Raw genomic sequence first — 26580 nt, 5'->3', positions numbered from 1 at the left:
ATTTATTGTTAGTAAATGGAAGCTGCATTATGGGCCTGGTTCAGCATGGATCGCAAAAGCAAAATCTTTCTCTAATGAGAAAAACTATGGGGGTAATTCCAAGTTGATCGCAGCAGGAAATTTTGTAGCAGTTGGGCAAAACCATGTGCACTGCAGGTGGGGCAGATATAACATGTGCAGAGAGAGATAGATTTGGGTGTGGTGAGTTCAATCTGCAATCTAAATTGCAGTGTAAAAATAAAGCAACCAGTATTTACCCTGCACAGAAACAAAATAACCCACCCAAATCTTAAGGTGTGTACACACGGTAAGATATTTTCTTCAGATTCTGACTATATAGTCAGAATCGGAAGAAAAGATAGTGCAGATCGCAAGGTGACAGTCACCTTGCGATCCCGATCCGATGCGCGGCCCCGCGCGGTCGGCATCGGCAGAAAAAATAGGCTGTGCAGGCAAGTCAATCCTGGCTATCTCTATAGAAGAGATAGTCAGGATTGACATCGCACATAGCCAGCATCGCAAGCACACTCATTATGTGCTTGCGATACTGGCTAAGTGCCGACCCGGCCCCCTGTCGCACGGTGAGAATCGGATAAGTCCGAATCTCACCGTGTGTATGCACCCTAACTCTCTCTGCACGTGTTATATCTGCCTCCCCTGCAGTGCACATCAGAATCAGAATCAGAATCAGCTTTATTGGCCAGGTATACTTACGTATACTAGAAATTTGTCTTCGGTTTGCTATACAACAGCCAAGTAGGTAACAGGTAAGCAGGTGTGTGTGTGTGTGTGTGTGTGTGTGTGTGTGTGTGTGTGTGTGTGTGTGTGTGTGTGTGTGTGTGTGTGTGTGTGTGTGTGTGTGTGTGTGTGTGTGTGTGTGTGTGTGTGTGTGTGTGTGGGCAAGTAAAGTTACACAGATAGGTATACCGTAGGGACACAAGTTAGTTACATGTACGTCTAGTCAGTCAATGTTCAGGAGTTCAGCAGGCGGACAGCTTGGGGAAAGAAACTTTTGAGGCTTCTGGTGGATCTGGCGGGGACAGCCCTGTAACGCCTGCCTGAAGGAAGCAAGTTAAACATGCTGTGGCCGGGGTGTAGCTGGTCTTTTACTATCTTCATTGCCCGCTTTTTAGCTCTGGACAAGTACAGGTCCTGGACTGAGGGAAGGTCGGCCCCGATGATCTTCTCTGCGGTTCTGACCACCTTTTGGAGCCTGCATATGTCCCTCGCGCTGGCGGAGCTGTACCATACGAGTATCGAGGAGCACAGTACCGACTCCACAATCGCGGAGTAGAAGAGGAGCAGGAGCTTCTGTGGGATGTTGAACTTCTTTAGTTGCCTGAGGAAGAACAACCTCTGCTGCGCTTTCCCAACAGTGGCGTCAGTGTTGGACCCCCATTTAAGGTCCCTGGAGATTGTGGTCCCTAGAAACTTGAAGGAGTCCACTAGCGATACCACACTGTCAGCAATCGTTAGCGGAGGTGCACTAGATGACTTCTTCCTGAAGTCCACTATCATCTCGACAGTTTTGAGGGGGTTGAGGTCAAGGTTGTTGTGGATGCACCACTGGGCCAGCCGGTCTACTTCCCGTCTATAGGCCGATTCGTCCCCATCCTTGATGAGGCCGATGACAGTGGTGTCATCGGCGATTTTGATGATCCTTACTGATTGCGCCTCTGAGGTACAGTCATTTGTGTACAGGGAGAAGAGCAGGGGTGAGAGGGGCCCCTGTACTGATGGACCGCGCTTGAGAGGTGAATTCCCCCGCTTTCACCACCTGTGTCCTATCTGTCAGGAAGTCTATTATCCAGGAACAGGTAGCTTCTGGGACCCCTAGGCGAAGTAATTTGGGGTGGAGGATGCTGGGGACGATTGTATTGAAGGCCGAGCTGAAATCGACAAACAGGACCCTCGCGTAGGTACCGGGAATGTCTAGGTGCTGTAGAATGTAGTGCAGGCCCAGGTTGACTGCATCCTCGACACACCGATTCGAGCGATAGGCGAACTGCAGGGGGTCCAGTTGGGGGCCAGTAACAGTTTTCAGGTGATTCAAAACCAGACGCTCGAACGTTTTCATGACCACAGACGTCAGTGCTATCGGCCTGTAGTCGTTCAGGTTCGTGATAGTGGGTTTCTTGGGGACCGGGACTATAGTAGACCTTTTGAGGCAGGAAGGGACTTTCTGTAGCTCCAGCGATTTATTGAAGATCTTGGTGAATATGGGGGCGAGCTGACCCGCACATGCTCTTAGGGCAGATGGTGACACTCCGTCAGGACCCGGAGCTTTCCTGGTTTTGGTCCTTTTGAACAATGCCTCCACCTCTTCTTGGGTGACTTGCAGTGCCTGGGGTTGGCCGTCGGTGTTCGGGGCATCGTAGAGGTGATTGTTTGGGTTGCAGGGGACTTCTTTTGCGAACCTGCAATAAAAGTGGTTCAGTTCATCTGCAAGGTCTTGGTGCATGGCGGTGGACTTTGATGTTTTCCTATAGTTGGTTATGGATTGCATTCCTTTCCATACAGATACGGGGTCATTGGTGGAGAGATCGTTTGTCAGCTTGTCCGAGAACCGCTTTTTTGCTAGCCTAATTCCTTTAGTCAGAGAGTTCCTAGTACGGTTGTATAGTGCTCTGTCACCGCTGCTATAGGCCTCCTCTTTGGCTCGACGAAGTTGCCTGAGCTGGGCATTGAACCAGGGCTTGTTGTTGTTGTAAATGCGGTAAGTCTTGGTAGGTACACACATGTCCTCACAGTAGCTGATGTAGGATGTGACAGTGTCTGTCAAGTCATTCAGGTCGGTTGCCGAGGCTTCAAAGACCCCCCATTCCGTGCAGTCAAAGCAGGCCTGGAGCTTCATCTTGGCCTCATTGGTCCATTTCTTGACAGTCTTAACGACAGGCTTAACTGCTCTCAGCTTCTGTGTATAGGTAGGGAGTAGGTGGACGAGGCAGTGGTCAGATAGGCCGAGTGCAGCACGCGGGATAGTCCGGAAGGCAGACTTGAGGGTAGTGTAGCAGTGATCAAGGGTGCGCCCTTCCCTAGTGGGACACGTGACTTGTTGTTTGTACTTAGGTAGCTCCTTGCTCAGGTTAGTTCTGTTGAAGTCACCCAGTACTATAAGCAGAGAGTCTGGGTGTTTTTGTTCTATGTCGGATATACATATGGCCAGGTGGTGCAGGGCTTCGTTCGCGCAGGCGAGGGGGGGGATGTACACTCCCACAAGGACAATTGAGGCAAATTCCCGGGGGGAATAGAAGGGGTTGCAGTTGATACTCAGCATCTCCAGGTGATGGCTGCATGATTTGCCTATGATCGTGACATTGGTGCACCATCCGTCGTTGATGTAGAAGCAGATGCCACCACCCTTCGTTTTTCCTGAGAGAACCATGGAGCGATCGGCCCTGAAGAGACTGAAGCCCGGCAGAGACATCGGGTTGTCCGCAATATGGTCGTCCAGCCACGTCTCCGTAAAGCAGAGGATAGATGACCCTGTAATGCCTGACCCTGCGCTGCCCAGAAGGAGGGACAATTAGTCGAACTTGTTTGCCAGTGAGCGCACATTCGAAAATAAGAATTTACTTACCGATAATTCTATTTCTCGGAGTCCGTAGTGGATGCTGGGGTTCCTGAAAGGACCATGGGGAATAGCGGCTCCGCAGGAGACAGGGCACAAAAGTAAAGCTTTCCGATCAGGTGGTGTGCACTGGCTCCTCCCCCTATGACCCTCCTCCAAGCCAGTTAGGTACTGTGCCCGGACGAGCGTACACAATAAGGGAGGAATTTTGAATCCCGGGTAAGACTCATACCAGCCACACCAATCACACCGTACAACTTGTGATCTAAACCCAGTTAACAGTATGATAACAGCGGAGCCTCTGAAAAGATGGCTCATAACAATAATAACCCGATTTTTGTAACCATGTACAAGTATTGCAGATAATCCGCACTTGGGATGGGCGCCCAGCATCCACTACGGACTCCGAGAAATAGAATTATCGGTAAGTAAATTCTTATTTTCTCTATCGTCCTAGTGGATGCTGGGGTTCCTGAAAGGACCATGGGGATTATACCAAAGCTCCCAAACGGGCGGGAGAGTGCGGATGACTCTGCAGCACCGAATGAGAGAACTCCAGGTCCTCCTTAGCCAGGGTATCAAATTTGTAGAATTTAGCAAACGTGTTTGCCCCTGACCAAGTAGCTGCTCGGCAAAGTTGTAAAGCCGAGACCCCTCGGGCAGCCGCCCAAGATGAGCCCACCTTCCTTGTGGAATGGGCATTTACATATTTTGGCTGTGGCAGGCCTGCCACAGAATGTGCAAGCTGAATTGTATTACACATCCAACTAGCAATAGTCTGCTTAGAAGCAAGAGCACCCAGTTTGTTGGGTGCATACAGGATAACAGCAAGTCAGTTTTCCTGACTCCAGCCGTCCTGGAACATATTTTCAGGGCCCTGACAACATCTAGCAACTTGGAGTCCTCCAAGTCCCTAGTAGGTGCAAGGCACCACAATAAGCTGGTTCAGGTGAAACACTGACACCACCTTAGGGAGAGAACTGGGGACGAGTCCGCAGCTCTGCCCTGTCCGAATGGACAAACAGATATGGGCTTTTTTGAGAAAAAACCACCAATTTGACACTCGCCTGGTCCAGGCCAGGGCCAAGAGCATGGTCACTTTTCATGTGAGATGCTTCAAATCCACAGATTTGACTGGTTTTAAACCAATGTGATTTGAGGAATCCCAGAACTACGTTGAGATCCCACAGTGCCACTGGAGGCACAAAAGGGGGTTGTATATGCAATACTCCCTTGACAAACTTCTGGACTTCAGGAACTGAAGCCAATTCTTTCTGGAAGAAAATCGACAGGGCCGAAATTTGAACCTTAATGGACCCCAATTTGAGGCCCATAGACACTCCTGTTTGCAGGAAATGCAGGAAACGACCGAGTTGAAATTTCTTTGTGGGGCCTTCCTGGCCTCACACCACGCAACATATTTTCGCCACATGTGGTGATAATGTTGTGCGGTCACCTCCTTTCTGGCTTTGACCAGGGTAGGAATGACCTCTTCCGGAATGCCTTTTTCCCTTAGGATCCGGCTTTCCACCGCCATGCCGACAAACGCAGCTGCGGTAAGTCTTGGAACAGACATGGTGCTTGCTGAAGCAAGTCCCTTCTTAGCGGCAGAGGCCATAAGACCTCTGTAAGCATCTCTTGAAGTTCCGGGTACCAAGTCCTTCTTGGCCAATCCGGAGCCATGAGTATAGTTCTTACTCCTCTACGTCTTATAATTCTCAGCACCTTAGGTATGAGAAGCAGAGGAGGGAACACATACACCGACTGGTACACCCACGGTGTTACCAGAACGTCCACAGCTATTGCCTGAGGGTCTCTTGACCTGGCGCAATACCTGTCCCGTTTTTTGTTCAGACGGGACGCCATCATGTCCACCTTTGGTATTTCCCAACGGTTTACAATCATGTGGAAAAAACTTCCCGATGAAGTTTCCACTCTCCCGGGTGGAGGTCGTGCCTGCTGAGGAAGTCTGCTTCCCAGTTTCCATTCCCGGGATGAAACACTGCTGACAGTGCTATCACATGATTTTCCGCCCAGCGAAAAGTCCTTGCAGTTTTTGCCATTGCCCTCCTGCTTCTTGTGTCGCCCTGTCTGTTTACGTGGGCGACTGCCGTGATGTTTTTCCCACTGGATCAATACCGGCTGACCTTGAAGCAGAGGTCTTGCTAAGCTTAGAGCATTATAAATTTACCCTTAGCTCCAGTATATTTATGTGGAGAAAAGTCTCCAGACTTGATCACACTCCCTGGAAATTTTTTCCTTGTGTGACTGCTCCCCAGCCTCTCGGGCTGGGCTCCGTGGTCACCAGCATCCAATCCTGAATGCCGAATCTGCGGCCCTCTAGAAGATGAGCACTCTATAACCACCACAGGAGAGACACCCTTGTCCTTGGATATAGGGTTATCCGCTGATGCATCTGAAGATGCGATCCGGACCATTTGTCCAGCAGATCCCACTGAAAAGTTCTTGCGTGAAATCTGCCGAATGGAATTGCTTCGTAGGAAGCCACCATTTTTACCAGGACCCTTGTGCAATGATGCACTGTTTTTAGGAGGTTCCTGACTAGCTCGGATAACTCCCTGGCTTTCTCTTCCGGGAGAAACACCTTTTTCTGGACTGTGTCCAGAATCATCCCTAGGCACAGCAGACGTGTCGTCGGGATCAGCTGCGATTTTGGAATATTTAGAATCCACCCGTGCTGTTGTAGCAGTATCCGAGATAGTGCTACTCCGACCTCCAACTGTTCCCTGGACTATGCCCTTATCAGGAGATCGTCCAAGTAAGGGATAATTAAGACGCCTTTTCTTCGAAGAAGAATCATCATTTCGGCCATTACCTTGGTAAAGACCCGGGGTGCCGTGGACAATCCAAACGGCAGCGTCTGAAACTGATAGTGACAGTTCTGCACCACGAACCTGAGGTACCCTTAGTGAGAAGGGCAAATTTGGGACATAGAGGTAAGCATCCCTGATGTCCCGGGACACTATATAGTCCCCTTCTTCCTGGTTCGTTATCACTGCTCTGAGTGACTCCATCTTGATTTGAACCTTTGTAAGTGTTCAAAAAATTTTTTAGAATAAGTCTCACCTAGCCTTCTGGCTTCAGTACCACAATATAGTGTGGAATAATACCCCTTTTCTTGTAGTAGGAGGGGTAATTTAATTATCACCTGCTGGGAATACAGCTTGTGAATTTTTTTCCATACTGCCTCCTTGTCGGAGGGAGACCTTGGTAAAGCAGACTTCAGGAGCCTGCGAAGGGGAAACGTCTCGACATTCCAATCTGTACCCCTGGGATACTACTTGTAGGATCCAGGGGTCCTGTACGGTCTCAGCGCCATGCTGAGAACTTGTCAGAAGCGGTGGAACGCTTCTGTTCCTGGGAATGGGCTGCCTGCTGCAGTCTTCTTCCCTTTCCTCTATCCCTGGGCAGATATGATCTTATAGGGACGAAAGGACTGAGGCTGAAAAGACGGTGTCTTTTTCTGCAGAGATGTGACTTAGGGTAAAAACGGCGGATTTTCCAGCAGTTGCCGTGGCCACCAGGTCCGATGGACCGACCCCAAATAACTCCTCTTCCTTTATACGGCAATACACCTTTGTGCCGTTTGGAATCTGCATCACCTGACCACTGTCGTGTCCATAACATCTTCTGGCAGATATGGACATCGCATTTACTCTTGATGCCAGAGTGCAAATATCCCTCTGTGCATCTCGCATATATAGAAATGCATCCTTTAAATGCTCTATAGTCAATAAAATACTGTCCCTGTCAAGGGTATCAATATTTTTAGTCAGGGAATCCGACCAAGCCACCCCAGCTCTGCACATCCAGGCTGAGGCGATCGCTGGTCGCAGTATAACACCAGTATGTGTGTATATACTTTTTATGATATTTTCCAGCCTCCTGTCAGCTGGTCCTTGAGGACGGCCCTATCTATAGACGGTACCGCCACTTGTTTTGATAAGCGTGTGAGCGCCTTATCCACCCTAAGGGGTGTTTCCCAACGCGCCCTAACTTCTGGCGGGAAAGGGTATACCGCCCATAATTTTCTATCGGGGGGAACCCACGCATCATCACACACTTTATTTAATTTATCTGATTCAGGAAAAACTACGGTAGTTTTTTCACATCCCACATAATACCCTCTTTTGTGGTACTTGTAGTATCAGAAATATGTAACACCTCCTTCATTGCCTTTAACGTGTGGCCCTAATAAGGAATACGTTTGTTTATTCACCGTCGACACTGGATTCAGTGTCCCTGTCTGTGTCTGTGTCGACCGACTAAAGTAAACGGGCGTTTTAAAACCCCTGACGGTGTTTTTGAGACGTCTGGACCGGTACTAATTGTTTGTCGGCCGTCTCATGTCGTCAACCGACCTTGCAGCGTGTTGACATTATCACGTAATTCCCTAAATAAGCCATCCATTCCGGTGTCGACTCCCTAGAGAGTGACATCACCATTACAGGCAATTGCTCCGCCTCCTCACCAACATCGTCCTCATACATGTCGACACACACGTACCGACACACAGCACACACACAGGGAATGCTCTGATAGAGGACAGGACCCACTAGCCCTTTGGAGAGACAGAGGGAGAGTTTACCAGCACACACCAAAAACGCTATAATTATATAGGGACAACCTTATATAAGTGTTTTCCCTTATAGCATCTTTTTTATATATTTCTAACGCCAAATTAGTGCCCCCCCTCTCTGTTTTAACCCTGTTTCTGTAGTGCAGTGCAGGGGAGAGCCTGGGAGCCTTCCCTCCAGCCTTTCTGTGAGGGAAAATGGCGCTGTGTGCTGAGGAGATAGGCCCCGCCCCTTTTTCGGCGGCCTCGTCTCCCGCTCTTAACGGATTCTGGCAGGGGTTAAATATCTCCATATAGCCTCCGGAGGCTATATGTGAGGTATTTTTAGCCAAAATAGGTATTCATTTGCCTCCCAGGGCGCCCCCCTCCCAGCGCCCTGCACCCTCAGTGACTGCCGTGTGAAGTGTGCTGAGAGGAAAATGGCGCACAGCTGCAGTGCTGTGCGCTACCTTTAGAAGACTGAGGAGTCTTCTGCCGCCGATTCTGGACCTCTTCTTATTTCAGCATCTGCAAGGGGGCCGGCGGCAAGGCTCCGGTGACCATCCAGGCTGTACCTGTGATCGTCCCTCTGGAGCTGATGTCCAGTAGCCAAGAAGCCAATCCATCCTGCACGCAGGTGAGTTCACTTCTTCTCCCCTAAGTCCCTCGTTGCAGTGATCCTGTTGCCAGCAGGACTCACTGTAAAATAAAAAACCTAAGCTAAACTTTTCTAAGCAGCTCTTTAGGAGAGCCACCTAGATTGCACCCTTCTCGGCCGGGCACAAAAATCTAACTGGCTTGGAGGAGGGTCATAGGGGGAGGAGCCAGTGCACACCACCTGATCGGAAAGCTTTACTTTTGTGCCCTGTCTCCTGCGGAGCCGCTATTCCCCATGGTCCTTTCAGGAACCCCAGCATCCACTAGGACGATAGAGAAAGCAGGATCGCGGGTAGTGCAGACCGGTGCCCTCGCCGCCGCCACCTCACTAGGGCGCCTGCGCGACAGCCTCTCCTCCGAGTCCAGGTCCTTCTACTAGGGCCGACATGAGGGCCTCCGTCATTCTCTTTCCGCGGCCGGTGATCCATCCGCCAGTCGCCACCTGGGCTGCGGGGGGGCGCGGCTGCTTGGTCATCCACTTCGGTGTCCACAACGTCTGCATCCTTGCCACACAGGGCAGCAAGGGCAGCGAGGGCTGCAAGGGCCGCTGATCTGCCCGCCGACGGGCCCCAACGTGTGGTAAGCACCTCGGGAGCGCTCCAACTAAGGAGGGCTTCCCTGCTGTATTTGGTCACCGGTGGGGTAGACAAGGGCAAGGGAAAACAAGGGGAAACAGGTATTTTGGCTGAGCTGCGTAGCTCCGAGGCAGCCATCTGCGGCGCCATCTTAGATTGTAATCGCTATAATCGTTGTTGCTGTAACCTATTGCTGCTCCTTAATACAATGGGTATATTTGAAACAAGTGATACTGTAAATAAAATAACTGCTTTTTCTGTTGCTGATTTAGTCAAAAGCAGGCTTGTGGAGAGGTGTTAGAATCCAATTCCTGTTGTGTAGGTGTGAAAGATCTCAGTGTGAGAGGCCTTTGAAGTAAATTTCTTGTGGGGGGTAGTGATAACATGTGTCCTTTGGAATGGCTCTTGCAAATTGAAGTGAGCAGTGACCCTTCAGTGATTCAGAGCCTGAATATGCTGTATGGGGGGTCATTCCGAGTTGTTCGCTCGCAAGCTGCTTTTAGCAGCATTGCACACGCTAAGCCGCCGCCTACTGGGAGTGAATCTTAGCTTATCAAAATTGCGAACGAAAGATTCGCATTATTGCGAAAATACATCTCTGTGCAGTTTCTGAGTAACTCGAAACTTACTCGGCATCTGCGATCAGTTCAGTGCTTGTCGTTCCTGGTTTGACGTCACAAACACACCCAGCGTTCGCCCAGACACTCCTCCGTTTCTCCAGCCACTCCCGCGTTTTTCCCAGAAACTGTAGCGTTTTTTCCCACACGCCCATAAAACGGCCTGTTTCCGCCCAGAAACACCCACTTCCTGTCAATCACATTACGATCACCAGAACGAAGAAAAAACCGTGAGTAAAATACCTAACTGCATAGCAAATTTACTTGGTGCAGTCGCAGTGCGGACATTGCGCCAGCGCACTATGCGGAAAATCGCTGCGATGCGAAAAATTTTTCAGAGCGAACAACTCGGAATGACCCCCATGGTTTTGCCCAACTGCTAAAAAATTTCCTGCTGCGATCAACTTGGAATTACCCCCTATGTGCACTGCAGGTGGGGCAAATGTAACATGTACAGAGAGAGTTAGATTTGGGCAAAATAATAAGAATTTACTTACCGATAATTCTATTTCTCGTAGTCCGTAGTGGATGCTGGGAACTCCGTAAGGACCATGGGGAATAGCGGCTCCGCAGGAGACTGGGCACAAAAGTAAAAGCTTTAGGACTACCTGGTGTGCACTGGCTCCTCCCCCTATGACCCTCCTCCAAGCCTCAGTTAGGATACTGTGCCCGGACAAGCGTACACAATAAGGAAGGATTTTGAATCCCGGGTAAGACTCATACCAGCCACACCAATCACACCGTACAACCTGTGATCTGAACCCAGTTAACAGCATGATAACAGAGGAGCCTCTGAAAAGATGGCTCACAACAATAATAACCCGATTTTTGTAACAATAACTATGTACAAGTATTGCAGACAATCCGCACTTGGGATGGGCGCCCAGCATCCACTACGGACTACGAGAAATAGAATTATCGGTAAGTAAATTCTTATTTTCTCTGACGTCATAGTGGATGCTGGGAACTCCGTAAGGACCATGGGGATTATACCAAAGCTCCCAAACGGGCGGGAGAGTGCGGATGACTCTGCAGCACCGAATGAGAGAACTCAAGGTCCTCCTAAAGCCAGGGTATCAAATTTGTAGAATTTAGCAAACGTGTTTGCCCCTGACCAAGTAGCTGCTCGGCAAAGATGTAAAGCCGAGACCCCTCGGGCAGCCGCCCAAGATGAGCCCACCTTCCTTGTGGAATGGGCTTTTACAGATTTTGGCTGTGGCAGGCCTGCCACAGAATGTGCAAGCTGAATTGTACTACAAATCCAACGAGCAATAGTTTGCTTAGAAGCAGGAGCACCCAGCTTGTTGGGTGCATACAGGATAAACAGCGAGTCAGATTTCCTGACTCCAGCCGTCCTGGAAACATATATTTTCAGGGCCCTGACTACGTCCAGCAACTTGGAGTCCTCCAAGTCCCTAGTAGCCGCAGGTACCACAATAGGCTGGTTCAAGTGAAACGCTGAAACCACCTTAGGGAGAAATTGAGGACGAGTCCTCAATTCTGCCCTGTCCGTATGAAAAATTAGGTAAGGGCTTTTATAGGATAAAGCCGCCAATTCTGAGACACGCCTGGCTGAAGCCAGGGCTAACAGCATTACCACTTTCCAAGTGAGATATTTTAAGTCTACAGTGGAGAGTGGTTCAAACCAATGTGATTTTAGGAACCCCAAAACAACATTGAGATCCCAAGGTGCCACTGGAGGCACAAAAGGAGGCTGTATATGCAGTACCCCCTTGACAAACGTCTGAACTTCAGGAACTGAAGCCAGTTCTTTCTGGAAGAAAATCGACAGGGCCGAAATTTGAACCTTAATGGACCCTAATTTTAGGCCCATAGACAGTCCTGTTTGCAGGAAATGCAGGAAACGACCCAGTTGAAATTCCTCTGTAGGGGCCTTCCTGGCCTCGCACCACGCAACATATTTACGCCAAATACGGTGATAATGCTGTACGGTTACATCCTTCCTGGCTTTGATCAGGGTAGGGATGACTTCATCCGGAATGCCTTTTTCCTTCAGGATCCGGCGTTCAACCGCCATGCCGTCAAACGCAGCCGCGGTAAGTCTTGGAACAGACAGGGTCCCTGCTGGAGCAGGTCCTTTCTTAGAGGTAGAGGCCACAGGTCCTCTGTGAGCATCTCTTGAAGTTCCGGGTACCAAGTCCTTCTTGGCCAATCCGGAGCCACGAGTATAGTCCTTACTCCTCTCCTTCTTATGATTCTCAGTACCTTGGGTATGAGAGGCAGAGGAGGGAACACATACACTGACTGGTACACCCACGGTGTTAACAGAGCGTCCACAGCTATTGCCTGAGGGTCCCTTGACCTGGCGCAATACCTGTCTAGTTTTTTGTTGAGGCGGGACGCCATCATGTCCACCTTTGGTTTTTCCCAACGGTTCACAATCATGTGGAAGACTTCTGGGTGAAGTCCCCACTCCCCCGGGTGGAGGTCGTGTCTGCTGAGGAAGTCTGCTTCCCAGTTGTCCACTCCCGGAATGAACACTGCTGACAGTGCTATCACATGATTTTCCGCCCAGCGGAGAATCCTTGCAACTTCTGTCATTGCCCTCCTGCTTCTCGTGCCGCCCTGTCTGTTTACGTGGGCGACTGCCGTGATGTTGTCTGACTGGATCAGCACCGGCTGACCTTGAAGCAGAGGTCTTGCTAGGCTTAGAGCATTGTAGATGGCCCTTAGCTCCAGGATATTTATGTGAAGTAATGTCTCCAGGTTTGACCACAAGCCCTGGAAATTTCTTCCCTGTGTGACTGCTCCCCAGCCTCTCAGGCTGGCATCCGCGGTCACCAGGACCCAGTCCTGAATGCCGAATCTGCGGCCCTCTAGAAGATGAGCACTCTGCAACCACCACAGGAGAGACACCCTTGTCCTTGGTGACAAGATTATCCGCTGATGCATCTGAAGATGCGACCCGGACCATTTGTCTAGTAGATCCCACTGGAAGGTTCTTGCGTGGAATCTGCCGAATGGGATTGCTTCGTAAGAAGCCACCATCTTTCCCAGGACCCTTGTGCATTGATGCACTGAGACTTGGCCTGGTTTTAGGAGATTTCTGACTAGTTCGGATAACTCCCTGGCTTTCTCCTCCGGGAGAAACACCTTTTTCTGGACTGTGTCCAGGATCATCCCTAGGAATAGAAGTCGTGTCGTCGGGATCAGCTGTGATTTTGGAATATTGAGAATCCAACCGTGCTGGCGCAGCACTATCTGAGATAGTGCTACCCCGACTTCCAACTGTTCCCTGGATCTTGCCCTTATCAGGAGATCGTCCAAGTAAGGGATAACTAAAACTCCCTTCCTTCGAAGGAGTATCATCATTTCGGCCATTACCTTGGTCAAGACCCTGGGTGCCGTGGACAATCCAAACGGCAGCGTCTTAAACTGATAGTGACAGTTCTGTACCACAAACCTGAGGTACCCTTGGTGAGAAGGGTAAATTGGGACATGTAGGTAAGCATCTTTGATGTCCAGAGACACCATATAGTCCCCTTCTTCCAGGTTTGCAATCACTGCTCTGAGTGACTCCATCTTGAATTTGAACCTTTGTATGTAAGTGTTCAAGGATTTTAGGTTTAAAATTGGTCTCACCGAGCCGTCCGGCTTCGGTACCACAAATAGTGTGGAATAGTACCCCTTTCCCTGTTGTAGGAGGGGTACCTTGATTATCACCCGCTGGGAATACAGCTTGTGAATGGCTTCCAATACTGCCTCCCTGTCTGAGGGAGACGTCGGTAAAGCAGACTTTAGAAAACGGCGAGGGGGAGACGTCTCGAATTCCAATTTGTACCCCTGAGATACCACTTGAAGGATCCAGGGGTCCACTTGCGAGTGGGCCCACTGCGCACTGAACTTCTTGAGACGGGCCCCCACCGTGCCTGAGTCCGCTTGTAAAGCCCCAGCATCATGCTGAGGACTTTGCGGAGGCGGGAGAGGGCTTTTGTTCCTGGGAACTGGCTGTTTGTTGCAGGTCGCAGTATAACACCCGTGTGAGAGTATATACATTTTAGGATATTCTCCAGCTTTCTATCGGCAGGTTCCTTTAGGGCGGCCGTATCAGGAGAGGGTAGTGCTACCTGTTTAGACAAGCGTGTGAGCGCTTTATCCACCCTAGGGGGTGTTTCCCAACGTGCCCTATCCTCTGGCGGGAAAGGGTACGATGCCAATAACCTTTTAGGAATTATCAGTTTTTTATCGGGGGAAACCCACGCCTCATCACACACTTCATTTAATTCCTCGGATACAGGAAAAACTACAGGCAGTTTTTTCTCACCAAACATAATACCCTTTTTAGTGGTACTTGTATTATCAGAGATATGCAATACATTTTTCATTGCTTCAATCATGTAACGTGTGGCCCTAGTGGAAGTCACGTATGTCTCCTCATCATCGACACTGGAGTCAGTATCCGTGTCTGTGTCTGCCATTCGAGGTAACGGGCGTTTTAAAGCCCCTGATGGCATTTGAGACCCCTGGACAGGCACAAGCTGAGTAGCCGGCTGTCTCATGTCGTCAACTTCTGGCTCTGTAAGGGGGCCGGCGGCGCGGCTCTGGGACCGAGCTCCGAGGCTGGGCCTGTGTTCGGTCCCTCTGGAGCTAATGGTGTCCAGTAGCCTAAGAAGCCCAATCCACTCTGCACTCAGGTGAGTTCGCTTCTTCTCCCCTTAGTCCCTCGATGCAGTGAGCCTGTTGCCAGCAGGTCTCACTGAAAATAAAAAACCTAAACTTAAACTTTCACTAAGAAGCTCAGGAGAGCCCCTAGTGTGCACCCTTCTCGGCCGGGCACAAAAATCTAACTGAGGCTTGGAGGAGGGTCATAGGGGGAGGAGCCAGTGCACACCAGGTAGTCCTAAAGCTTTTACTTTTGTGCCCAGTCTCCTGCGGAGCCGCTATTCCCCATGGTCCTTACGGAGTTCCCAGCATCCACTAGGACGTCAGAGAAATTTTGTTTCTGTGCAGGGTAAATACTGGATGCTTTATTTTTCATTGCAATTTAGATTTCAGTTTGAACACACCCCACCCAAATCTAATTCTCTCTACACATGTTATATTGGGATGTAGCTATGTGACTGGCGGTCAGGACAGGATTCTACAAGTTTTGGCCCCGTTTCCGACCATCTCAGTACGACATAAAAAAATGTCGGACTGAGATGAGGGACCTTAGAGAAGGAGAGGGGTGAGCCGAGGGGATATGGGGGACAGCAGCGCAGGAGGAGAGGAGACAGAGAGCTGCGGGCACAGGGGTACAGCAGCAGCGGAGAAGAGGAGATGGGAGAGCCACGGGCACAGGGCGACAGCAGCGCCGGAGGAGAGGAGATGGGAGAGCCGCGGGCACAGGGGGACAGCAGCACCGGAGGAGAGGAGATGGGAGAGCCGCGGGAACAGGAGGACAGCAGCCCCGGAGGAGACGGTGGTGGCAGACGGGGGACAGCAGAAGGCAGCGTAGCCAGAGGATGTCACAACCGCCGCTCACAGCAGCGTCCACCCGGCTCCAGAAAGCGGAACCTCGCTTGCTGGAGCCTGGTGGACGCTGCAGTGAGCAGTGGCTGTGACATCCTCCAGCTACGCTGCCCGCTGCTGTAACGCTGCGCTCCCGGCTCTCCCCCGTCTCCTCCTGCGCTGCTCTCCTCCTCTGCCCGCATCTCAGCTCTTGCATGTCAATTCGACTTTTTTTAAAGTCAAATTGAGATTGCTTTGAATAGCCCAGTTCGGATCCATTCCCACAAATGAATGTTGGAATGGATCCGACTTCAATTGAATATACCCCTTAACCTCAACAGATTTATAGCAAAAGGTGGTTCTATTCTATCCAGTGCTAGTCTGTAGGGGTTGAATACTTAAGCAACATATTTCAGTTTTGTTTTTAAACAAAACTTCAGAAAATAATAATGAATTATGAGTTTGAATACATACTCTAATCTTACTTGTGATGAGTTTGTAGTTGCAAGCAAGTGCAGCTGTATGACGCACTTACAGTACTGAGTACTTTTGTTCGGAGCTCCACCTGGCTGCGAGTAAAAATGTGCGAGTCCAGCACTAGATGGGCACACGAGGGTTGTGAGTTCAGTGACTAAAGCCCCCTACACACTTGCCGATGCATTCCATTTTGATGATGATCGATCTGAATGATGATCAATCATCGTCCAAATTGACTTGCATTGCAAAGCGACGGAGAACCAACGTGGAACGACCGCGGGGCCGCACATCGTTCATCATTGTTGCATACACACTGAGCGATATGAACGATTTCTCATTCATTACTGAACAAGATCGTTCATATTGCCAGCACACATCGGCAAGTATTCAGGGCGGATTACTGCAACAACTCGCACCCTTCACGGGGTATAGGATTGCCCCCCTAAGAGTCTGTTAGCTCTCAATAAAAATACTGTCTAGATTAAGCAAAGCTTGGAAGAGATAATGTGGAGTGAGAGATAAATTACTAACCAATCAGCTCCTGTCATTTTACAGGTTGTGTTTGAATACTGACAGTTAAGAGCTGTTTGGTTGGTACTTTGGGCCTAATTCAGATCTGATCGCAGCAGTAAATTTGTTAGTAGTTGGGCAAAACCATGTGCACTGCAGGGGGGCAGATATAACATGTGAGATTTGGGTGGGGTGTGTTCAATCTGAAATCTAAATCCCAGTGTAAAAATAAAGCAGACAGTATTTAACCTGCACAGAAACAATATAACCCACCCAAATCTAACTTTCTCTGCTAATGTTATATCTGCCCCCCCTGCAGTGCACATATACCCCTTTCACATCGCAAACCCGAGTCAGAGCCAGGACTTGAACACGGCTCCGACCCGGCTCTGATCCGGGTAAGAGACGTTCACATCGCACTATTGACCGGGGTTATTCCTGTGTTGGTGTCTTTTTGCTCAACCTGGGTCACCCATTTTAAAACCAGTGTGATGTCATTTTAAAAGGACTTGATTGGTTCCCAGTTTTCTACAAGAAAGGGAGGGGGCCGGGGAATGTTCACAGTGCCGCAATCATGGCTGACAGAGCACACGTCCCAGCACACAGCACGGAATTCATGATTGTCTCAGCTGTACTTGTTTCTTGAATGCCTTCAACTTTTTGACCACCTGCTGATGGGACCTAATAAATCCAGATGCCGCAAGCATTTTACTGATGTTGCGATATGTTATAGCATCCCTGACTGTACCAGTTATCTTGCTATGTATTTCTTCCTCACCCCTGATCCGCAGCAACTCCCTGACTTCCTCATCACTCCAGTTTGCCATGGCTAATGAGGTCCAAAGGAGTGCAGAACTAGGTCCAAAGGAGTGCAGAACTAGGTCCAAAGGAGTGCAGAGAACTGTGCTGATTGCTTTTCAAACTTGTGCTCACAGTGCAGTACAGTAAACAGACCTCAGCTGACTGGAAACAGCCAATCAGCACTATTTCTTCAGAGGCGGGTCGAATATCCCGGGGCTGTTGCTTTTTAGTGTTTATGTTTTTTAGGGTATCCGGTTGATAGATAGACAGTGTCTAGTCAGTCAATAGATAGACACCATATGTTAGACAGACTTTAGGTCGACAGGGTCAAAAGGTCGACATGAAAAAGGTAGACAGTACAAAAGGTCGACAGGGTCAAAAGGCCGACATGCAAATGGTAAAATGGTCGACATAAAAAAAGATAGACAAATGTTTTTTTACAAATTTAACATGTTTTTGGACTATTTCATACCTTCTCTATCCATGTCGGCATAGAGTTGGTTATAAACCTTGTGGCGAACGCAGCGAGCTACCGAGCACTACGAGGGTATGCCTTTCTACAATTGGGGGTCCCAGATGACAAAAATATTCACACAAACCACAAAAATACAAAAAACATGGGGGTAAATTTACTAACATTCGTATTTTCCCGTTTCAAGTCAAAGTTCAATCACGAATGACATCGAAAGTGTAAAACTGCAACTTTTTGAATTTGTTACGACGGATTTACTAAGCTGCCGTATTCGGGTTTTTCTTTTGTTCCGATGTCGATGTCATTCGTGTTTTTTTTTTTTTTTTTACGGCAGTGATTAGCAAAACACTGCCGACTTTTTTACAATGAATCTCGGCCGGATCTGTGTCATCCGTGCTGGGGTTCATTTTTTTTTTTTTTTAAATTAAACACTGTAAAATCCAAAAAAAAAATTGCGTGGGGTCCCCTCTCCTAAGCATAACCAGCCTCGGGCTCTTTGAGCCGATCCTGGTTGCAGAAATATGGGGGGAAAAATGACAGGGGTTCCCCCATATTTAAGCAACCAGCATCGGGCTCTGTGCCTGGTCCTGGATCCAAAAATACGGGGGACAAAAAGAGTAGGGGTCCCCCGTATTTTTAAAACCAGCACCGGGCTCCACTAGCTGGACAGATAATGCCACAGCCGGGGGTCACTTTGATATAGTGCCCTGCGGCCGTGGCATCAAAAATCCAACTAGTCACCCCTGGCCGGGGTACCCTGGGGGAGTGGGGACCCCTTCAATCAAGGGGTCCCCCCCCCAGCCACCCAAGGGCCAGGGGTGAAGCCCGAGGCTGTCCCCCCCCATCCAATGGGCTGCGGATGGGGGGGCTGATAGCCTTTTGTGATAATGAAAAGATATTGTTTTTAGTAGCAGTACTACAAGGCCCAGCAAGCCTCCCCCGCATGCTGGTACTTGGAGAACCACAAGTACCAGCATGCGGCGGAAAAACGGGCCCGCTGGTACCTGTAGTACTACTACTAAAAAAATACCCAAAAAAAGACAAGACACACACACCGTGAAAGTAAAGATTTATTACATACATGCACACAAACATACATACATACTTACCTTATGTTCACACGAGGGTCTGTCCTCTTCTCCAGTAGAATCCAAGGGGTACCTGTTGAATAAATTCTACTCACCAGATCCCGGGTCCCAGGGTCCTCGGGGCAACCATTTGTAATCCAGGTACTTGAATAAAATAACAAAACGGAAAGCCAAGCCACGAACTGAAAGGGGCCCCATGTTTTCACATGGGACTCCTTTCCCCGAATGCCAGAAACCCACTCTGACTGATGTCTAAGTGGGTTTCTTCAGCCAATCAGGGAGCGCTACGTTGTAGCACCCTCCTGATCGGCTGTGTGCTCCTGTACTGAGTGACAGGCGGCACGCGGCAGTGTTACAATGTAGCGCCTATGCGCTCCATTGTAACCAATGGTGGGAACTTTCTGCTCAGCGGTGACGTCACTTTAGGTCAACCGCAGGGCAGAAAGTGACTAGTTGGATTTTTGATGCCACGGCCGCAGGGCACTATATCAAAGTGACCCCCGGCTGTGGCATTATCTGTCCAGCTAGTGGAGCCCGGTGCTGGTTTCAAAAATACGGGGGACCCCTACTCTTTTTGTCCCCCGTATTTTTGGAACCAGGACCAGGCGCAGAGCCCGATGCTGGTTGCTTAAATATGGGGGAACCCCTGTCAATTTTTTCCCCATATTTCTGCAACCAGGATCGGCTCAAAGAGCCCGAGGCTGATTATGCTTAGGAGGGGGGACCCCACGCAATTTTTTTTAAAGAAAATAACCACTTTCCCACCCCTTCCCACTGATATACATGCACGGATCTCATGGATCCCTGCATGCCTATACAATCACGGATTAAAAAGGCAGGTCTGTTTTTTTTTAGCACTTTTTTACGAGTTGTAATTTTTCACGGCAGTGTTTGTTTTTTTTTTGCTTTGCACTTCTTAGTAAATTACCGAGATTCATACTTAAACAGCCGCGTTTTGACCGATGGTGTATTCATTTGTATTTTTTTTGTAGGACTTCCAAAAAATTACGAATGCCCTCATCACTGCCGTGATTATTGCTTAGTAAATTACCGAGATGACACTTTGATGAAAAAACGGCATCTCGGTCAAAATCGGGAGCTTAGTAAATTTACCCCATGGTGTCTACCATTTTCATGTCGACCTTTTGACCCTGTCGATTTTTTGACCCTGTCGACCATTTTGTACTGTCTGCCTTTTTCATGTCAACCTTTTGACCCTGTCAATCTAATGTCTGACTAACATATGGTGTCTCTCTATTGACTGTCTAACTAGACACTCTCTATCTTTTATACCACACCCGTTGTTTAGATGTATGATTTGGAAACATATTGAATGTGGGGGAACAAAAAATGGTTCAGAGTCAAGGTTGGTTTCTAAGCAGCGAGCTGGGGATAGGGTTTGTTGTCGAGTTAACAACAATGATCGAGATGTTATTGAATGTCTTTCTGCCATTTCATATTGGATGTCATCTCACCACCTCAACTTAATCTTTCAAAAATGAATTAATAATATTTCTACCAGCCATCGGTGCTGTATTGCCTTAATAAAAAACAGACAATATCTCTTGAAATGGTGCATCTGAGATAACTTAAGGGAATACAGCTAAGGCTACTACGGCAATTCCATTATTTAAGAGTTTCCCTTTTTTCACTGTTAACCTGCTGTGGGTATACCCATTCTTTGTTATCTATAGATATAATCTAATTGGGTTTGGTTAACACGGCGCCTGGTATAGTCGCTGCTGTTGTCTGCCCTAATGGAGGATACACACTCTGCGATACGCTCTGTGCGCGATATTGCATAGTTTTTCCCCTCCCAGGCCGTGGACATAGTGCATACACACTATGCGATATCGCATAGTGACGTTATGCGGCGGGCAGCCCGAACATGCATCATCTGATGATATAGGCAGATTGAGCTGCATGTGCTGGTGACAGCGACCCCTGGAAGCGCGCATCAGCCATCGCTGGCAGCATACACACTGGACTACATTGTAAACAATATCACTCAGGAGGGTAAAAATGAGCGCTATTGTTTACAAAATTACCTAGTGGGTACTGACCATTAATGATGCTATTTTGTTGTATATACAATAAAATAATATTTACTATACTATTTAGAAATGGCTTGATAGTCTCTGATCATTGTAGTTCATCATTTTGCTGTAGTTAATTGCGTACACTTTATTAATGTTTGTGTCTTTATCTATAGTCGATCTCTTTGTCAGGTTTTTTTTTTGACAGTATAGGCAGCAAAATGCATCTAGTACCCTACAGCATGATGAGAGAGACTGCTGCAGCATATATAGGATTAGGTCAGGATGTCCTCTGCTGCTGTTCCAGTTCGCTAGTCTCCCACCCTCCTCCTCTACAATGCCAGCTTTTCCCGGAAGCCTTTCCCCCCCCCCCTGCTAGACCTCACACAGCCTCTGTCCCCTCCTCCAGCCCTGTCCTCTGCCTGGCTCCTGCCTGGGGGAGCACCTCGCCGCACACACCCATATATATGTACATGTCACATAACATTCATTCCTTTTATGCTTTTACCTTCAAATGCCTCAAATATTGCTTGCGCCATCTTGCAGGCTGCAGATGTCCTATGAGCAGCATTATGGGAAATGTGCAGCGGTGTAATGCAGGGAATGGGCGGCAGGGGGCGCCCGGTGCTGCCAATAGATGAGCTAATGCTTCCTTCCCTGCCTGTGTTACAGTTTACTATAATAAAATCACGATTCATATTATACTGTCTGTCTGCTCTGTGACGCATATAGACTTAAAATATGAGTATATTGACTTACGTGTTTAGAACAAAGTAGTGATCTGAATTATACTGACGTTGCACATTTATTACAGGACGTTATGTTACCATAATATACGTAATCACGCTAGTTATTGGTGAGATTTATTTTATTATCTCAGTACACCTAACGTACAAATATTGGAAAACCATTAACAATACAGAGGAGTGTGTAGAAATCTTGCGTTTCCTAGTTACATTTTTCCGGAACTGCGTATGCGGTGCTCTGTTCCCGCCGGGCCACTTATAGACGTTGCACCGCTGGCTGGCACCTGTGCGAGGCGTAGACATGCGGAAGTGTCAGGCAGCTGTGTCCGGGCAGCCGCAGCAGCAGGATGGCGGCGTCTGTGTTACCCCGATCTCTGCTGCGCGCCGTGAACGAGCTGCTGAAGAAGAAGCGGTACCGCGCTGCCCTGGCTGTCATCAAAGGATTCCGCAACGGAGCAGTGTGAGGGCAGAGGCGGCCATTGTGGGGCTGATATAGGGAGCCGGCAGCTTTCTTATGATTGAGGCAGTTCTAAGTTTGGCTGTAATTACGAATACAGCAGTGTCTCTATGTCTGCCGGTGCCCGCGGCCCACGCCCATCTGTTCCAGTCTCAAAGGCCATCCTAAATGTGTAGCAAACATTAGTCCCTTTAAATTGCTAAGTGGTCTGTGTGCAAATCACCACCATACTATGCAGATCTGTGTTATGGAGGCTATGGGGAGCTAGTGATGACAATCGAACGTGGTGTAGATGTCGCCATCACAGTTTGCATTGTGATGGTTATATTGGACATTATTCAGCAAGGATTGCAGTTTCTGATAAAATGCAGTTGCTGTGATCAAATAGTTGCTGCCCAGAAGTAGAGGAAAAACGCTCATTGCAGAAATTGCAAATGCAGCGCAATATGCGGGCTGATCGCAGTTCCTGGAAATTCTACGATTTTTCCTATCTGCCAGGCAAGGTCATCCACAATTCTTGCAACACAAGAGGCTGGAAGTGGTCATCGCTGACTTCAGAAACCCTCCTTAAAAATGCCTGGGCACAGCTGCATTTTTTCAGACAGACCCAGAAAACACCGGCTTTCTGTTAGTCAAACAGCGGCTGCATTGCGATCACGATGTGTACACATTATCTGTCGCTGTTTTTACTTGTGTATGTAATGCGACTGCTGTACATGTGCAGTCATTCGATAATTGGCAGGATTACGAATCGCAAATTTTGCAATCCTTACTGAATTAGGTCCATAGTGCATATGTGCAGGTTAGTTAGTAGAGCTGGGTACGCACTGTCGTGACAGGTATTCATTCCGACATAGGAACGAATCCCCATCAGACCGAATTTCCTCTACACACTGGGGTGACATTAATGAAGGACGGAATGACCATGTTCCGTCCATCATTAACATAAAACGGGATGCTAGCGACGGATGCTTGGTTTGATTTGCCGCACATCAAACTAAGCGTCTGTCGCATGCAACCACGGGAGCGCGCAATCCTGGGTACACAGGATGTAAGCACAGTGTTTGATGTAAAACTGTTTTGTAACGACATCGCTCCCGTGTGTACCCAGCATAACTTCACACATGCACATAGGATTTGAGCTGCTGACACCTCCCCAGGTGTTCACAGCTGTAGATACTGAATTACACATTGGGGTCAATTCTATTCGGCAACTAAAGAATAGCGCCGGGAATTAGCTCCCGACGCTATTCAATTCTGCTACTAGTTGCCCGCAATTGTCGGGAATTCTTCTCTCATCCCCGGGGGATGAGAGAAGAAACCCGACAAAAGTGCTGCCTCGCGGCCGGCGTGAGGCTGATTCTGTCAGGAATCAGCCTCGCGCCGGGTAGTTAAGTCGGAGAATGCCCGTTCTCCCGACAAAACTACCTGTTAAGTCGGCGAGAACGGGACATCGCCGACTTAACTTTAGCTGAATTGAATAGCGTCGGGAGCTAATTCCCGGCGCTATTCTTTAGTTGCCGAATAGAATTGACCCCATTGGATGGGCATCCGCAAAAAAGCATGTGTTAGTAGCAACCGTTGCAATCCTGATATCAAATGGGTAAAGGTGCGTACATACTAGGACGATATTGGCACAATTTGAAAACATAGATGTACGCCTGATTTGGACACATTGTTCACGATGTGGTCTAGTGTATATGCACTACGTCACTGACGATGCGCGCTACCATGCCTCGTCTCGTCAGCGGCATCTTCTGTTGGACCTGACATCGTCCGTCGGACCCGTCGGGCAACATCGCCACTAAGGGCCATGCTGATGTGTGTAGAATGGCCCCTGCTCAAACCCCCCTCCCTGCCGTTGCTCGTCGCTGCCGGCATCGGCAAGTGTATTTGCACTTGCCAATGCCGGCATCCCTGCCAGGTCCCCTCACTGATGACATTGCATCGTATGCAAGTCATCCTAGTGTGTACCCACCTTAACCCATTTACATTGAGCTGGCATCAGTTGTTGCCAACCATCAGCTTTTAATGCCCATCGCTATGGGGAACCAGTGGAGTTTTGCAGTGGATGTGGCATAGCATTGGGATTTGCAGAGGAATGCAGTGGATGTGGCACTCGGTTGCGCTCCTGAGAATCTCCACACTGGCTTCCCATATCATTCAGAATACAGTTAATATTATTTATATTTGTCTACAACACTCCTTCACACATCTCAAATCTTCTCTCAAAATGTTTCCCCACACACTGACCTCACCATCCCTCTGATAGCCAACTCTCACCCCTGCGTATGTGCTGCTGCTTCCCACCTATAGAGTACCTTACCACGCATGAAGGGACTGTTCACCCAGCCTTCAAACCATTAAATGTACTCTGAGTACTTTCCCCATTACTAAAAACCAACCCTATTCTCACCTATGCTGCTCACACTAGTACACTTTTTCACAAATAGGAGGTCATTCCGAGTTGTTCGCTCGCAAGGCGATTTTAGCAGAGTTGCTCACGCTAAGCCGCCGCCTACTGGGAGTGAATCTTAGCATCCTAAAATTGCGAACGAAGTATTCGCAATATTGCGATTACACACCTCGTAGCAGTTTCTGAGTAGCTTCAGACTTACTCGGCATCTGCGATCAGTTCAGTGCTTGTCGTTCCTGGTTTGACGTCACAAACACTCCCAGCGTTCGCCCAGACACTCCTCCGTTTCTCCGGCCACTCCTGCGTTTTTTCCGGAAACGGTAGCGTTTTTTCCCACACGCCCATAAAACGGCCTGTTTCCGCCCAGTAACACCCATTTCCTGTCAATCACATTACGATCGCCAGAACGATGAAAAAGCCGTGAGTAAAATTACTAAGTGCATAGCAAATTTACTTGGCGCAGTCGCAGTGCGGACATTGCGCATGCGCATTAAGCGGAAAATCGATGCGATGCGAAGATTTTTACCGAGCGAACAACTCGGAATGAGGGCCATAATCCACTGTGAGGTACGCGCACTCATTTTGTCTCCGACTTGCATAGATTATGTTTGGTGTATTAGACATGAAATACTGCGTACGTCAGGCCTAATTGTCCATCATACACAGCCCAATGTCCAGTACATCCCCCATGTCAACTACATACTGTCTATCCCATGTATTCTGTTACATGACTCTGCCTATGGTATTTAGCACTATCCTGCCACCGTATTGCTCATAATTCACTGTTCCTGTACTTTTGTATTGTAGCTAAGGCAGATTCCTATTAAATGGTGGGACCATGTGAGACGTCTATGTACATTTCTGCTACCTAAACGTTCTTTTATTCAGATCACTTATATTTATTGGCTTGCAAGTGCCATCAGGCTGGGGCTGTTTTACCGGCGGCCGGTATCCTGGCTGCAGAATGCCGGCAGGGGGGAGCGCAACAAAGCCCCTTGCGAGCTCGCTGCGGGCTCGGTGGCGAGCTAAGCTCGCCCCAGGTTCTGTTTCCACTGGGGGTGATTCAGAGCTGATTATAGATGTGCTAAATATAGCACATCTACGATCAGATTCTCTGACATGCAGGGGGAGGCCCAGCACAGGGCTAGTCCAGCCCCGCATGTCAGGCCCTAACCCCTCGAAAGAGTGCAAAAGCATCGCTGCTTTTGCACCCGCTGAGTAGCTCCCTGCCAGCTGGGTCGGAGCGGCTGCGTGTGATGTCTCGCAGCCCCCCACGGCTCGCCTCCGCAACGGTCCGGACACACCTGCATTGTACGGATCGCGCCCCGCCAACGATTCTAACACTGTTGGCATGCCCCCTCCCGCCCAGCGACCGCCTCTGCCTGATTGACGGCCCTGAGATGCTGTTGTCATGACGAAAGGGAATATAAATCTTGCAGGTTTTACTGCTGCCAGTGGTTGTTCTTTTGACTTTTAGCATCTCACTGGGCTCCCAGGGTGCGCACGCTGCACGAGCGCACTCGGCAAAGGGCTTCAGACTGTAGTGATCCAGTCTGTATTAGGCCCATAGTTGTGTGCCATGGACCATGTCACAAGGCAAAGATACCAATAGGTAGCTAATACGTTCTCACACACACACACACACACACACACACACACACACTAGATAAAAGTAATCTGAAGTTGGATACCCCCTCAAGAAAGAATTCCAATCATGGAAATAAATCTCCAGGAAAGTCCCAAACCTTGTAATGTTGAAAGGTTTATGATGAGATTATTAGACAAAGCGCTGCAGCTTCTGTTGTCATGACTAAAGGGAATATAAATCTTGCAGGTTTTACTGCTGCCAGTGGTTCTATTGACTGTGAAGTAATTATTTTCTGTTATCTTTCTTTTTTTTAAAGATATGGAGCTAAGATTCGAGCCCCACATGCACTGGTGATGACATTCCTGTTTAAGAGTGGAGGGTAATGTATTTTATGACCTTATATGTGGAACGATGTGGCATTCTTTATTTGTGACACAGGAGATGAACCACTATAATATGTGCAGCATAACCAGAAATATGCTCCACAAGGAGAGTATTTGCTCTCCAATCTAGTAATTTAGGTAGAATATTTAAAGTTCTCC

The 26580-nt window shown here is 48.7% G+C and overlaps 2 protein-coding genes across 3 annotated transcripts in view; one reads left to right on the top strand and one right to left on the bottom strand.

The window, feature by feature from the left end:
• Positions 1 to 21440, bottom strand: part of ZNF341 (zinc finger protein 341) — a 156039-nt gene extending 134599 nt beyond the window's left edge. For both annotated transcript variants that reach the window (XM_063960219.1, XM_063960220.1), the window contains exon 1: positions 21340 to 21440. In XM_063960219.1, coding sequence (XP_063816289.1) covers positions 21340 to 21370 — 31 coding nt within the window. In that variant the 5' untranslated portion in view covers positions 21371 to 21440. The remainder of the gene's footprint in view (positions 1 to 21339) is intronic.
• A 409-nt stretch (positions 21441 to 21849) lies between these two features.
• The window catches only part of PXMP4 (peroxisomal membrane protein 4), a 45466-nt gene continuing 40735 nt past the window's right edge, over positions 21850 to 26580 (top strand). The window contains exons 1-2 of the mRNA XM_063960216.1: positions 21850 to 22037; positions 26355 to 26417. Of these exons, the coding sequence (XP_063816286.1) occupies positions 21925 to 22037; positions 26355 to 26417 (176 nt within the window). The 5' untranslated portion in view covers positions 21850 to 21924. The remainder of the gene's footprint in view (positions 22038 to 26354; positions 26418 to 26580) is intronic.

Source organism: Pseudophryne corroboree, chromosome 3, assembly GCF_028390025.1.
Source record: "Pseudophryne corroboree isolate aPseCor3 chromosome 3, aPseCor3.hap2, whole genome shotgun sequence".
Classification (NCBI taxonomy): domain Eukaryota; kingdom Metazoa; phylum Chordata; class Amphibia; order Anura; family Myobatrachidae; genus Pseudophryne; species Pseudophryne corroboree.
The sequence above is the reverse complement of the archived record's forward strand: the minus strand, read 5'-3'. Positions and strand labels throughout refer to the sequence as shown.